Source organism: Castanea sativa, chromosome 2, assembly GCF_040712315.1.
Source record: "Castanea sativa cultivar Marrone di Chiusa Pesio chromosome 2, ASM4071231v1".
Lineage (NCBI taxonomy): Eukaryota > Viridiplantae > Streptophyta > Magnoliopsida > Fagales > Fagaceae > Castanea > Castanea sativa.
In genome coordinates, this window is record NC_134014.1 from 13,195,074 (window position 1) to 13,207,579 (window position 12,506).

The 12,506-nt window shown below is 33.7% G+C and overlaps 1 protein-coding gene and 1 pseudogene across 1 annotated transcript; both read left to right on the plus strand.

Moving 5' to 3' along the window:
- Positions 1 to 301: 301 nt before the first annotated feature.
- Positions 302 to 2,744, plus strand: LOC142624908 (putative ubiquitin-conjugating enzyme E2 39). Its single transcript, XM_075798637.1, has 3 exons — positions 302 to 331; positions 1,574 to 2,527; positions 2,640 to 2,744. Exons 1-3 carry the CDS (start codon positions 302 to 304, stop codon positions 2,742 to 2,744), a joined length of 1,089 nt encoding a protein of 362 aa, XP_075654752.1.
- Positions 2,745 to 6,110: 3,366 nt separating this feature from the next.
- Positions 6,111 to 8,558, plus strand: LOC142624909 (putative ubiquitin-conjugating enzyme E2 38; annotated as a pseudogene).
- The last annotated feature ends 3,948 nt before the right edge of the window (positions 8,559 to 12,506 follow it).

Genomic DNA, 12,506 nt, shown 5'->3' on the forward strand with positions numbered 1-12,506 from the left:
AAAATATTTGTATATATATATATATATAATAAAATAAATAAATAAAAAAAAGAAAAATAGGAGTAACTAACCCCCAAAAAAAAATTTATGGAGTTTGGTCCTGGTGATGTCCTTGCTCCAAAGGACTCTTTGGAGGTAGTTTAAATATAATATAATGCTAATTATTAGTCCATTGCTTACCAAAAACGGAACAAATGTTATCTGATAATAATTCATAACTAAACGATGAGGAAGGACGAAGCCGGTTATTCTGTGAAGAACTGGATTAGACTTTAGCCTTACAGAATGCCTATTGGAGAGCATGATTTTGGGAAAAGCATTACGTCTTCAGGTATGTGATTCCTTGGCTTCATCACACTCTGTGAACACATCTTCATATATTATAACTTATTTGATGATTAAAATCGAGTAATCTGAAATTGTGAACACTCTGTGAACACATCTTCTTCCTCTCTGAAATTGTGGTCCTTGTAACTATAAATAAATAAATAAATTCAACCTTATCTGTGCCTTGTACTATATATACAGTGTATGTGTGTGTTTTTTGCTTGGAAAGCGTGATTTATGTAAATCTCGAAAAATTCTTAGGTATTCTCGGAGTATGGAGAAATAGTGTTATTTCCTCTCACATTTATAGTGGATCCCACCATAAATTTAATGAGCGGACCCCATCATAAATGAGAAAGGAGGGAGCATCATTCTCTATATTCCGAAAGTATCTAAGAATTACTCGTAAATCTCAACTCAAAAAGGTTCAATGTACAGTAGTGTGTGCATACTGCGTGTGTTTGTGGTGTTTCTACTTTCTATATTGCTTGCACACATTTGTATGCCACTGGGGCTGAGAAAATTTCTAATAGGCTAATTGATCAAGTTATATCTCAAAGGAAATAAAGAAACCCAAGCTTCAGATCAAATTATTAAAAAAATTATTTTCGTTCTTAAAAAAAATCACAGGTTTGATTCTTAGATTATTAGTGAAAATTACAAATCTCTCCATCCAATGAAAAAGATTCATAATACTTTTTTTCTATAGAGAATGGATCCATTTTATCGTGCCCTTAATACAATCGTATATATAACTTGTATTTGACCACACTTTGATGTAACAATTTATAACTTTTATGGTTTGATTGTACTTTTTAATTTTTATTGAGTTTCTGTATCTTACAATCACAAGGGTCATTCATGAAAGCCAAATAATAATCTTTTTCTACAGTCTCAATTTACATATACTTTGTTGCTATGGAGAAAGAAATTTATAATGCCAGTAATACAATTATATAATTTGTATTGACCACACTTTAATGTAACACTTCATAACTTTATGCTTTGAATGTACCATTCTTTCTATTTCTGCGTCTTAAAATCACAAGGGTCACTCAAAAAAATTGAAAACTAAATAACCATCTTTTCGACAGTCTCAATCAACACATGCGGCGAAATCAAAGAGGCAGCTGCCACCACCAATGTAGCATCAGCAGAGAGAATGAAAGAGTTCAAACAATTTGACATTGTCTCAGACTATTCGGATCATTAATTTGCCTCTTCAAATTTGAGCTTGTTTGGCAAGAAGAAATATTGCTTCACAAATGCTAATAGTAGTGTTCTCAAGAAGGTCATGCAGGAATGGAAAATCCTAGAGAACAATCTGCCAGAAACTATATATGTTCAAGTCTATGACAAAAGAATGGATTTGTTACGAGCAGTTATTGTTGGGGCTGCTGGAACACCCTATCATGATGGCCTTTTCTTCTTCGACTTTGCATTTCCTCCTAGCTACCCCAATAGCCCTCCAAATGCACATTATCATGCACATGGCATGAGACTGAATCCAAATCTGTATAGCAGTGGAAAAGTCTGTTTGAGCCTCCTCAACACATGGATTAGTGAAAAGGAAGCTGAGTGGAACCCTTGTAGTTCCACAATCCTCCAGGTTCTAGTGTCACTCCAAGGACTTGTTCTTAATGAGAAACCCTACTATAATGAGCCGGATCTTAGTAACTCTCCTAATGAAATGTTTTCAAAGAGCTATAACAACAATATTTTCCTTTTATCTTGTAGGACAATGTTGATCTTATTGAGAAAACCCCGAATGAGTTTTGAGGGCTTTGTCCATAAACATTTTTGCACTCGTGCAAACTTTATAGTACAAGCTTGCAGGGCATATATAAAGGGTTGTGCAATAGTTGGCAACTATCAAGATAATGGATCTCATTCTTCCTCTACCATTGAAGATTCAGCAGAATTTAAGGCACTAATGGAAGAACTCTATCCCAACCTTGAAGTCGCCTTGACCAAAAATGCAGCTTCAGTCATTAAATCGGCTCTCACTACTGACATGAAGAATGCAGCTCTAGGCCTTCACACGACCATTGAAGATTCAGCAGAATTTAAGGCACTAATAATGGAAGAACTCTATCCGAACCTTGAAATCGCCTTGACTAATAATACAGCTTTAGTCACTACATCAGCTCTCACTACTGACATGAAGAGTGCAGCTCTAGGCCTTCACACGACCAACAATGTAGGCTTGCCCCAGTCCAATCCATATTCCAAAAAAAAATGGTGGATTTTTGGGTTGGGATTCGTTTTTTATTTTTATTTGTTAGTGATGTTTTGTCAATTCTGTGAATAAGGTTGCAAATCTTCTCGAGGGAACTGGTAAGTGGTTTATGAGATACTGGCTAGAGCTAGGGTGGCTAAATAATTTGGAGAATTATGATGAAAAATCAGGACTATAACTTTTTTTTAATTATTTTTTATGGTTGCCACCTTTCTTTCATTTTGACATTGAGTACTATAGTATTTACATCCGGTTTAAAATTTTAAAAAAAAAATTCTCTATCTCAGACATTTAAAAGCTTTTTTTTTTTTTTTTTTCTATTTTAGATAACCAGTTTTACAAGACACCTAGTTCCATCTTGTAATCTTCTACCATTCTATTTAAATGTTCTTTCTTTAATTATTCAATTTTTTTTTTTTAATTCCTCATTATTTGTTCCAACAGCAAAGTGTCATCTCAATTGTTGCCGACAAATGAAAAAAGCTGGAGCTCCAAAAAATTGATATTCATTCCACCATTAATGAATCTTTTCAATAAAATTGTTAGAACATTCATGTGTAAGTGACATAATTAACAAAGTGCAATCTCACATTAGATGATAACAGATTTGCATTTTTTAGACAAATAAATTATCCCTTTTGGTTTCATCCAATCACAATTTAGTATCACAAACCTTTTCATTTTCCCGCAAATTAAAATGAAATCTTTGTGATACTTTAGAATCTTAACTATTTTATTTTAGGCCAAATCTTAGGAGGTCAAATGTGCCAATTGTGAGTCTATGAAAATCATCTCATTCTCTCTCATTTTTAGTTAGACTGAGAACACATGGCATTTAAAAAAAAAAAATCTAATGGTAAAAACAGGTCATATCACAATATAATTTATTTCACACTTATGCACACGCTTTGGCAAATACCCCTTGCAAACCCACTGCCTATATACCAATCGGAAGCAAATAGCAAGGAGTCATCGGAAATGATGTCGTAGACACCATAGGAATCTGAGAAGTGTTGCCAGCAAGTAGCCATTGAAAAAAGCTGAAAGTTATCAGACTATGACACTGTGCAACAGCAAAAACAGTATGTTCTATGAGGTACTAGACCTCCTGGTCTTCTCCTTCATGATCTTGAGGATTTAGTAGCATAATATACCAGAAATAAGTCAAGTCACGATAAGGATGATGGGGCTGGACCTAGTGGAGGAGGCTACTACAATGAGAAACCACAACCAAAGAGGATTCAAAGACTCAAAGATTTATGACCAATTCTAAGGACTCTAATATAAGGGAAATTTTTTACTTTATTTGTAAGTCATCATCTTTCTTCTTCAAAATGTTGTGCTAATTGAACCTTAGCGTCGCCTTTTGGCACTCACATCCAAACGAAAAAAAAAAAAACTGGCCCTTCTCTTAAAAAGTAAAATCATATGGTATCACTTATTTATTTTTATAGATTTTTTCTCATGTTTGAATAATACAATTTTTTCGTACACTTTCAAGAAGCTTGAAGCCTATTGCATTATTTTTTATGGTTCTGCTGCCAAGGACATTGGTGTATATGGGTTTGCCAAGGGAGGTTACTGAAAAGTGTGGTGTGGCTAAGAGAGAAATAAATTATATAGTGATGTGACTTGTTTTTTACCATTAGATTTTTTATATATCATGCCCTCCATCCAAAATAAAAATAAGTGATAATGGGAGAGGAGCCAAATCTTGGTATGCTCTTCTTTATTAAAACTAGTCGCCAACCCGTGTCATCCACGTAAAAGTTTTATATTAAAATTTTCAAAATTACATGTTTAAAATTTGAATGGCACCAAACAATATTTGTTGTTTCCTACAAAGTAGAGCCCATAAATAGTTTGGATTTGGTCCCAAAAATTTTAAAAGGAGAACAATTTTATCCCTCTATATGGGGTTGGTTCAATTTTGGACCCTTAAATGCAGGATTAGTTTGGATTTTACCATTTAAATTTAGGATTGATTCAATTTTGGTCTCTTAAATATGTAGTTGGTTCAATTTTCCTTCAAATTAGGATACACCGGTATAGTCGCATAATGACCAAATCCTAAATTTTAAAATTTTATGAGAAAATCAAACTTAAACCAAATTTTAGGGACAAAAAAGGTTAATGTACCCAAAAATCTAATTTCTTCAAAAGCTTATATAAGAGCATGAGAAATTTCTCAAAGACTTTGTCAGAATCAATCTAATCTTCAAAACCTAGAATCCAGTCAACATACTTCACATATTCAAGACATACCAGCTCTAATACCATAGGCTTTAATCCAAGGGTATATGCACAATCCAAAAAATTCAAAATTCATTTTATACCTATTGCACATCAAAACATAAAAAACTGGTAATATATTATATGCAAAAAGTATAATATTAGGTATTAACTTATAATAGCCACTCTTTCTCAAAAATAAAAATAAAAATAAAAATAAAAACTTATAATAGCCACCCAACAACATCAATGGCTTAGAGAAATTTCAAGCTTCAAAGTCACAAACCTACCTCAAAGTTCACAACAATGCCTCTAAAGTCTAAACTCAATGTCTAACCTACCACATTTGCAAATATATAATCCAAGTTGCCAACTATTAGAGTGTTCCATAAGAAAGTACGAAATTCCAAAATTAACTCATAAAGGAAAAAAAAAACATTCAAAATTTAAATTTCAAAAATCCAAAATACTAAATGAATAACAAAAAAAAAAGAAGTGAAATAAGGAACAAACCCTTTCTCATTCTGATTGAGGTGTTCTTTTGTCTTTGTATATAGCACTAAATTTTATATTCATTGCATATAGCACTAAATTTTATGTTTTTGACTTTCTATTATGCTTCTTGCATTTTCCACTCCCTCTCTCAATTTTTCTTCATTCTTCTTCTTCAACGCTCCTCTCTTAACATACTCTCTTCATATCTCTTTCTTTCTCTTTCCTTGAGTTGCTGCCACTCGCTGATCTCTCTCTCTCTCTCTTCCCTTTTCTGAGTTGCAATCAAATAAACTAAAAGAGAATGGTTGTAAAATAAAGAAAAGCTTCACAAATCATCTAAACCAAAAGCATAAAAGTGAAATAAGAAAGAGCAAGGGAATCAAACTTTTGAGGCTCACGACTCTTGTTGCCACCATCACCAAACAGATCTCTCAAACCCTATGACTTCTACATGGGCAAGTCTCTTCCGTCAAAATTGGTGTTGAAAAATCAAATTAAAAAAAATTAATAATGAGGGGGCAAATTAAAAATTAGAATTTTTGTTTTTTTATTTAAATAGTGCTGATGTGTAAAAATGTGGGAGCTCTAACAAAGTCAAAGGCTTCAATTTTATATAATATATATATAATCAATCTTACAAATTTGGAGATAAATTATCAATATTTAAGTTTGAATGTAAGTTATACTTATTAGAGAGATAGAATTTTATTTAAAATGATAATTTTATTTAAATATTGTGCTTATGTGAATAATTTTATTGTTGTTATTATCAAATTAAAAAAATGATAATAATAACTAAAAGAAATTGACAATAACAATGTGGGATGATGTCATTGTTGTAATATGGTAATGTCCTTGCTCCAAAGGACTCTAAGGAGGTAGTTTAACTTTAAACAGAATATAACGCAAATTATTAGGAAATTTCTCAACAAATTAAAAACAAAACAAAACTTATCTGATCCCTAACAAATAACAATATATATGATGAGAAAGGACTAAGCCTCTGGAGAGCGGGTTTAGATTCACAAAAGAAAGCGCTGGAGAGAATGATTATGGGAAAAGCATAATGTAATCAGGTATGTAATTCCTAAAAGTTTCATTAAACTCTTGTGAACATATTCAATGCTTCTTCATATACATGTGATCCATGTAAATCTCAATAATGTACCTCAACCTTAACTTGGCCTTGTAGTATATATACAGTTTTTGTGTATGTGTTTTCTTTCTCCGTTTTTTTTTTTTTAATAAATTTTATGGGAAACCTAGGAAATTCATTAAGACGTTAACCAACAGAAGATAATATGAACACTACACAGTCTTGTACCCGTCAATGAAAAAAGTTTCATGTTATTTATCCCACAATCAATCAAAAATGACCCAATTCATATAAATAAATTTCACTTTTATGTAACAGAAATTTAAATTCTAAACATAATTAAGAGGTTAAAAGAATTTTAGTGGTTATATTAATAATGTTCCTAACCCTTTTACTCAAAAAAGAAAAAAAAAATCATTTTTTGCTTTAGTTTTCTTGTACGGTATATAAACAGGTTGAAATTGGTTATAACATATCAATCCACTTAATAAATAAGTTGTGTTCAGGTTAAGGTGATTTGGCATAATTAATAAATAGGTCAAGGTTAGAGTTGAGTTATGTATTCAAATACCTTATCTCTATACGACACAAAAGCCACTCACGAACATGATATTTGAAAACCAACATAAGCAATGCCATTGGGATGAAAAAATAATTCCAATAGGCAAAAAGCATTAGCATTAGTAGTGCTAAAAAGTCATATTGCTATTTTTAGAACCACAAGCATGCTGCAATGGTGGAGAGAGCTAAAAAATTTGGCCGTTGAGCTTCAATACACTGCCATCTTTGGTTGTGCACTGTTGCTAAGATAGTAAAAAATATATATATATATATATATATATATATATATTATTTTATTGTGTTGGTGGTGGTGGTTATAGTAGATATATTATTTTATTATGTTATTTATATTATTTTATTATATTGAATGCTAATATAAAATTATTAATGTTTGGTATTTTGTAAAGTAATGTGGTAAAATAGATAAAGTAGTTTTTTGTAATATCAAATTACTAAATTTTTGGCACCACAAATGCTGATGCTCTAACTGATAATGTTATATCTCAAAAAAAAAAAAAGGAACAACCAAACTTGAAATCAAACCAAAAATTGATCTTCGTTCGTTTATTATTATATAGATAATATGTTGCTATGGAGAATGGAATTTGTCAAGCCCATAATACAATTATATAATTTGTACTGACCACACTTTAATTTAACAATTTATAACTTTATGCTTTGATTATTCTTTTTTCTTTTTTCTTTTTTGGTTCTATTTCTGTATCTTAAAATCACAAGGGTCACTCACAAAAATTGAAAACCAAATAACCATCTTTTTCACGTACAGTTTCAATCAATATGTCAGGCGAAAGAAAAAGGCAGCAGCCACCACCAACGCCACCAATGTAGCATCAGCAAAGAGAATGAAAGAGTTCAAACAATTTGACATTGTCTCAGACTATTCGGATCATCACTTTGCCTCTTTGAATTTGAGCCTTTTTGGCAAGAAGAAAGATTGCTTCACGAATGCTAATAGGGTGTCCTCAAGAAGATCATGAAAGAATGGAAAATCCTAAGGAACAGTCTGCCAGAAACTATCTATGTTCGTGCCTATGAAGAAAGAATGGATTTGCTACGAGCAGTTATTGTTGGGGCAGCCGGCACACCCTATCATGATGGTCTTTTCTTCTTCGACTTTGCATTTCCTCCTGACTATCCCAATAGCCCTCCAAAGCATATTATCATTCACATGGCTACCACCTAAATCCAAATTTGTATAGCGATGGAAAAGTCTGTTTGAGCCTCCTCAACACATGGAATGGTGAGAAGGAAGCTAGATGGAACCCTTGTAAATCTACAATTCTCCAGGTATTAGTGTCACTCCAAGGGCTTGTTCTTAATGAGAAACCCTGCTACAATGAGCCAGATCGTCGTCATTCTCAAAATAAAAAGTTATCAAAGAGATATAACAGCATGATGTTCCTTTTATCTTGTAGAACAATGTTGGTCTTGTTGAGAAGACCTCCAAGGAGCTTTGAGGGTTTTGTCCATGACCATTTTTGCACTCGAGCAAACTTTATATTACAAGCTTTCAAGGCAAATACAGACTGTTCTGCAGCATTTGGCCACTATCAAGATAATGTATCTCATTCCTTCTTGAAGGTTTAGTAAAGTTACATCAGAAAACAAAACTCTATCTGGAACTTGAAACCGCCTTTACCAAGAATACTGCTTCAGTCACTAAATTGGCTTTCACTGATGATACAAAGAATGAAGCTCTAGTCCTTCACACCACCAACAATGAAGGCTTGTACCAGTCAAAAGAACTTTGGGGGTTGATCGGGTTGGCACTTGGTATTGTTTGTTTGCCATTGTTATTTTCAGTATTCTTGGAACTTCTAGGCTAGATAATATATGTTGTTGATGGAGTTGGAAGTGGTCAATGAGACACTTGCTAGAGGTTGGTTAAATAAATTTATCTCTAACGTCTAAATGTCTTTCCCAATCCTAAATAAAATCCCTCGTAAGTCATAACTCCATAATCTAAAAAAAAGTAGATAATTTTTTTTTATTTTAGAATACTTAGTATTTTTAACACATACAAAAAGAGGAGAGAAGATTTTAAAGAAACTAACAGTAATGTATAATTTGTTTATCTATATTCATAGTTTTTATTTTATTTTTTTTTGGTTAAAAATTTGGCTAATGACTACAATTTCAACTTGGTAAAAAAAATAACATGACTATATATTGAAAATCTAGTTGTTAGATTAAACGTCATTCATATTCTAAATACGCATATCAAATTTTGTGTCAATCGAATATTACTTATTATTTGATCAATCAACTTATTTTTTGAGCATAATTTTAGACTACAAAAACTTGAAATTTAAAATTTTAATTGAGAACATATAGCTCTTAATTTTTTATTTTCTAAAAAAATTTGCAAGCATGGTAAATATATATAAAAAAAAATTAAAAAAAAAACATGTGATCTCATGGTAGATTTGTCAATATTCACATCCAATGAAAATATAGTAAATGAAGTTGTAACCATTGACTACAACTAAGTGTGCGTTTAGATACCGCTTATTTCGCTGAAAATTGAAAACACTGTAGCAAAATAATTTTTAAATGTGTGAATAGTGCCGTTGGACTTATTTTTAATGAAAGTTTTGTTAAAAAAAGAGGTTTGTGAGTTTCGTGAACAGTACACAGGACCCACTACAAAAGCATAAATGCTCTTTTCAAAAAAAAAAAAGGAGAAAAATGTGAAACACAAACACTATCCAAACGGAGCTTAAGTATATAACCAAACTTTTTCCCTATTTTTGTTGTGCTTTGAATTTTTTTTTTTTTTTTTAAAAGCACGTAATTATGTTGTATCCATTTTCCAGTTAAATTTCTTTTATAATTCTTTTAATTATGTGGCAAAAAAATTAAGTTTTTGTATTTATCCAAAGCATTAATAAAGCAATAAAGGAAAATTTTATAAAAACATTTAAGCCATTGTTCCTTTTTTGAAAACGGTTGTGATTCGATCTAATCACTTGCAATTCGAAAGGGATGCCATAGTGTCAGGAGTTTTACGAGTTGCCGATGATGGCATGAGAAATTGGAGTGCTTAGACAATATCAGGCTAGTCACCTGGCTCAATGTTTTCTCAAGATATCAATGGCTTCTCATGCCTATCTAGTGAAGCTTCTAATTGCCCTTTGAGGGGGACAAGTCCGGTCTCCCTGCTGGATTCAGAATGATGAGCATGATGAGGGGCAACATGTGGAGGCACCTTGCTCCACATGATGCCCCAAGACCATGGCAAAGGTGCGCCATGGTGGGCAGAGATGATTTTAGTTGATGGGCAGCAGCAAGTGGTGCTGACCCTATGTGATGGTGCATGGCAGTGGTGGCTTGGCTAATGGTTGGTTTATATGTGGGCTTGGTGGCTTGAGTGCAAGGCAGTGATGGGCTACTGTGATGATCATAGGTTGTGCAAGGCATTGGGCTGGTTGGTGCTGGCAGAATGCATGGACTTGTGTGAGTGGGCTGATGGCAGTTACATGATGTGCTGCATGTAGGCATGTTGTGTGGGCTGTGATGCTGATGAGAATGGCTTGGGCAAGGGTTAGGCCTCTAAAAAACGTGATGGAACAATTATGTGTGGGCTGCTGGAGCATGGGCAAAGGCCTTGTGATGTGCTGAGTGATTGGCTAGCATGTGCAGAGTGTGCAGCAACAGTTACCAGCAGTTATTAAACAATTCCTAACTTGTTGGATGTTCAAACCTGTTGAGTAGGGGCTAGAAACATGGAGAGCAAGCCAAGACAGCATCAGTTGAAGGTGTCCTAAGTCAAACCACATGTGGCAGCAAATCCTGGACAATGGGGCAATAACTTGGCAGTAACTGCCGTGACAATTATTTCTGTGCATATATCCTAGGCCGTTGGGGTTGTCAACAGTAAAAGTGTATGTTTTTCCTTAGAGAATTTCGTGTGTATTCTCCAAACTTCCTTTGTACTTGAAATTGAGTAATAAAGGTTAGGGTTAGTGCCCTGTAAATACTGTGTGTGTGTGTGTGTGTGTGTGTGTGTGTGTGTGTGTGAATTCCCTTGATAATTCTGTTCTGAGTGTTCTTGCAGTGTGTGTGTGTGGTGTATTGGCTGAAAATAGGTCAAGGACTTAATGCCATTACAGGTAGAAAATTTAAAAGAAAAATTGACCATGTGACACATTGGTTGCTTTGTGCTGTAGTAACTATTTGTAAGTATCCTATCTAATTAAGTTCTATGTATATTGATTTGATTACGATTTGTCTTATGCTCTATTGGGTTTTGCTTCTGTCATGAATTTTTGCTTACTAAAAGAAAGAAGTATTGGGTTTTGCTTCTGTCATGAATTTTTGCTTACTAAAAGAAAGAAGAAAATTAGAGAGATTTCCCTTTCGTAGTATATAATGCTAGTTGGTAAAAATATGCAAGTATTATCATATGCATGATGATTGGCAATTAGATGAGTTTTATTTTCATATATCGGGCCATTTGACTGCCTCATTAAGAGCAACCGCATTAGTTTGTCTAAAAATTTTCATCAATTATACACTAAAAACCTACTTTTTTTCTATTTTACACTACCACATTTCCAAAAAACCCACATCAATTTATCTATTTTACGAATCTATTCTAATTATTCTAATTAAATAATATTATTTATTGTTTTTTATTATTATTTATTAATACCCATTCTCTCTTTCCCTCAAAATCTATTTTACTTTTTCAACTCTCTCACCTGTTCCTCTCTTTCCCTCACTCTCTCCCTCATAGCTGCCTCTCCCAATCCGCCATAGCCACTGATCCAGCTCGCCGCCTTAGCCCTCCGCCGATTCGGCCTCCCTCTCGCTTTCGCCCTCCCTCTTTCCTTCACCCCTCCCTCTCTCCTCCACCACTTACCCTTTGCCTCCCACCCCCAATCGACGACAGCAATGGACGGCAGCAATGGAAGACCTTACGGCAGCAGATCGAGCAGCAACAGTGGCAGCAGATCGGGCGGTAAATCCAGCTCCGTTGGGCATTTCACGTGAGTTTTCCGTTGAGTATGGTTTGGGCTGGGTTTTCCAGTGGGTTTGAACTGTTTTTGGGTTGGGTTCACCGGTGACTTTTGATTGATTTTGAGTTGGGTTTTCCAGTGGATATGTCTTGATTTTGAGTTGGATTTTCTAATTGATTTTCCGTTGATTTTGGCTTAATTTTCTATGCTAGGTTGCGATGTTTGGTGGTGGCACTAGGTTTGGTGGTTGGGTGGTTATCTTCTTCTTCCTTCTTCTTATTTTAGTGCACTCAGTTGTTGTAAATGTTGAGGAACAGAAGTAGTTTGATAGAGGAGAGAGAAAAAAATAATTAAAAAATCATTTACACATGAACAGTAACTGTGTATATATGCACAGTTACTGTTCATTTGCACAGCTGTGGTGCATATTTGCACATTTTTACAAAGACTGATGGAGGTGTTTGGGGGTTAAAATATGCAAAATTGAGCACTTTTTGCATTTTACACATTTTTGCAACCACTGATGTGGTTGCTTAGCACTTAGTGGTTTGTACAAAATTCATTTTGGGATCTT

Coding starts and splice junctions, on each gene's coding strand:
- LOC142624908 (XM_075798637.1), top strand. CDS start 302: ATGATTTTGGGAAAAGCATTACGTCTTCAG. Junction 332..1,573: donor GAAAAGCATTACGTCTTCAG/GTATGTGATTCC, acceptor TTGTTTGGCAAG/AAGAAATATTGCTTCACAAA. Junction 2,528..2,639: donor GCCTTCACACGACCAACAAT/GTAGGCTTGCCC, acceptor TCTGTGAATAAG/GTTGCAAATCTTCTCGAGGG.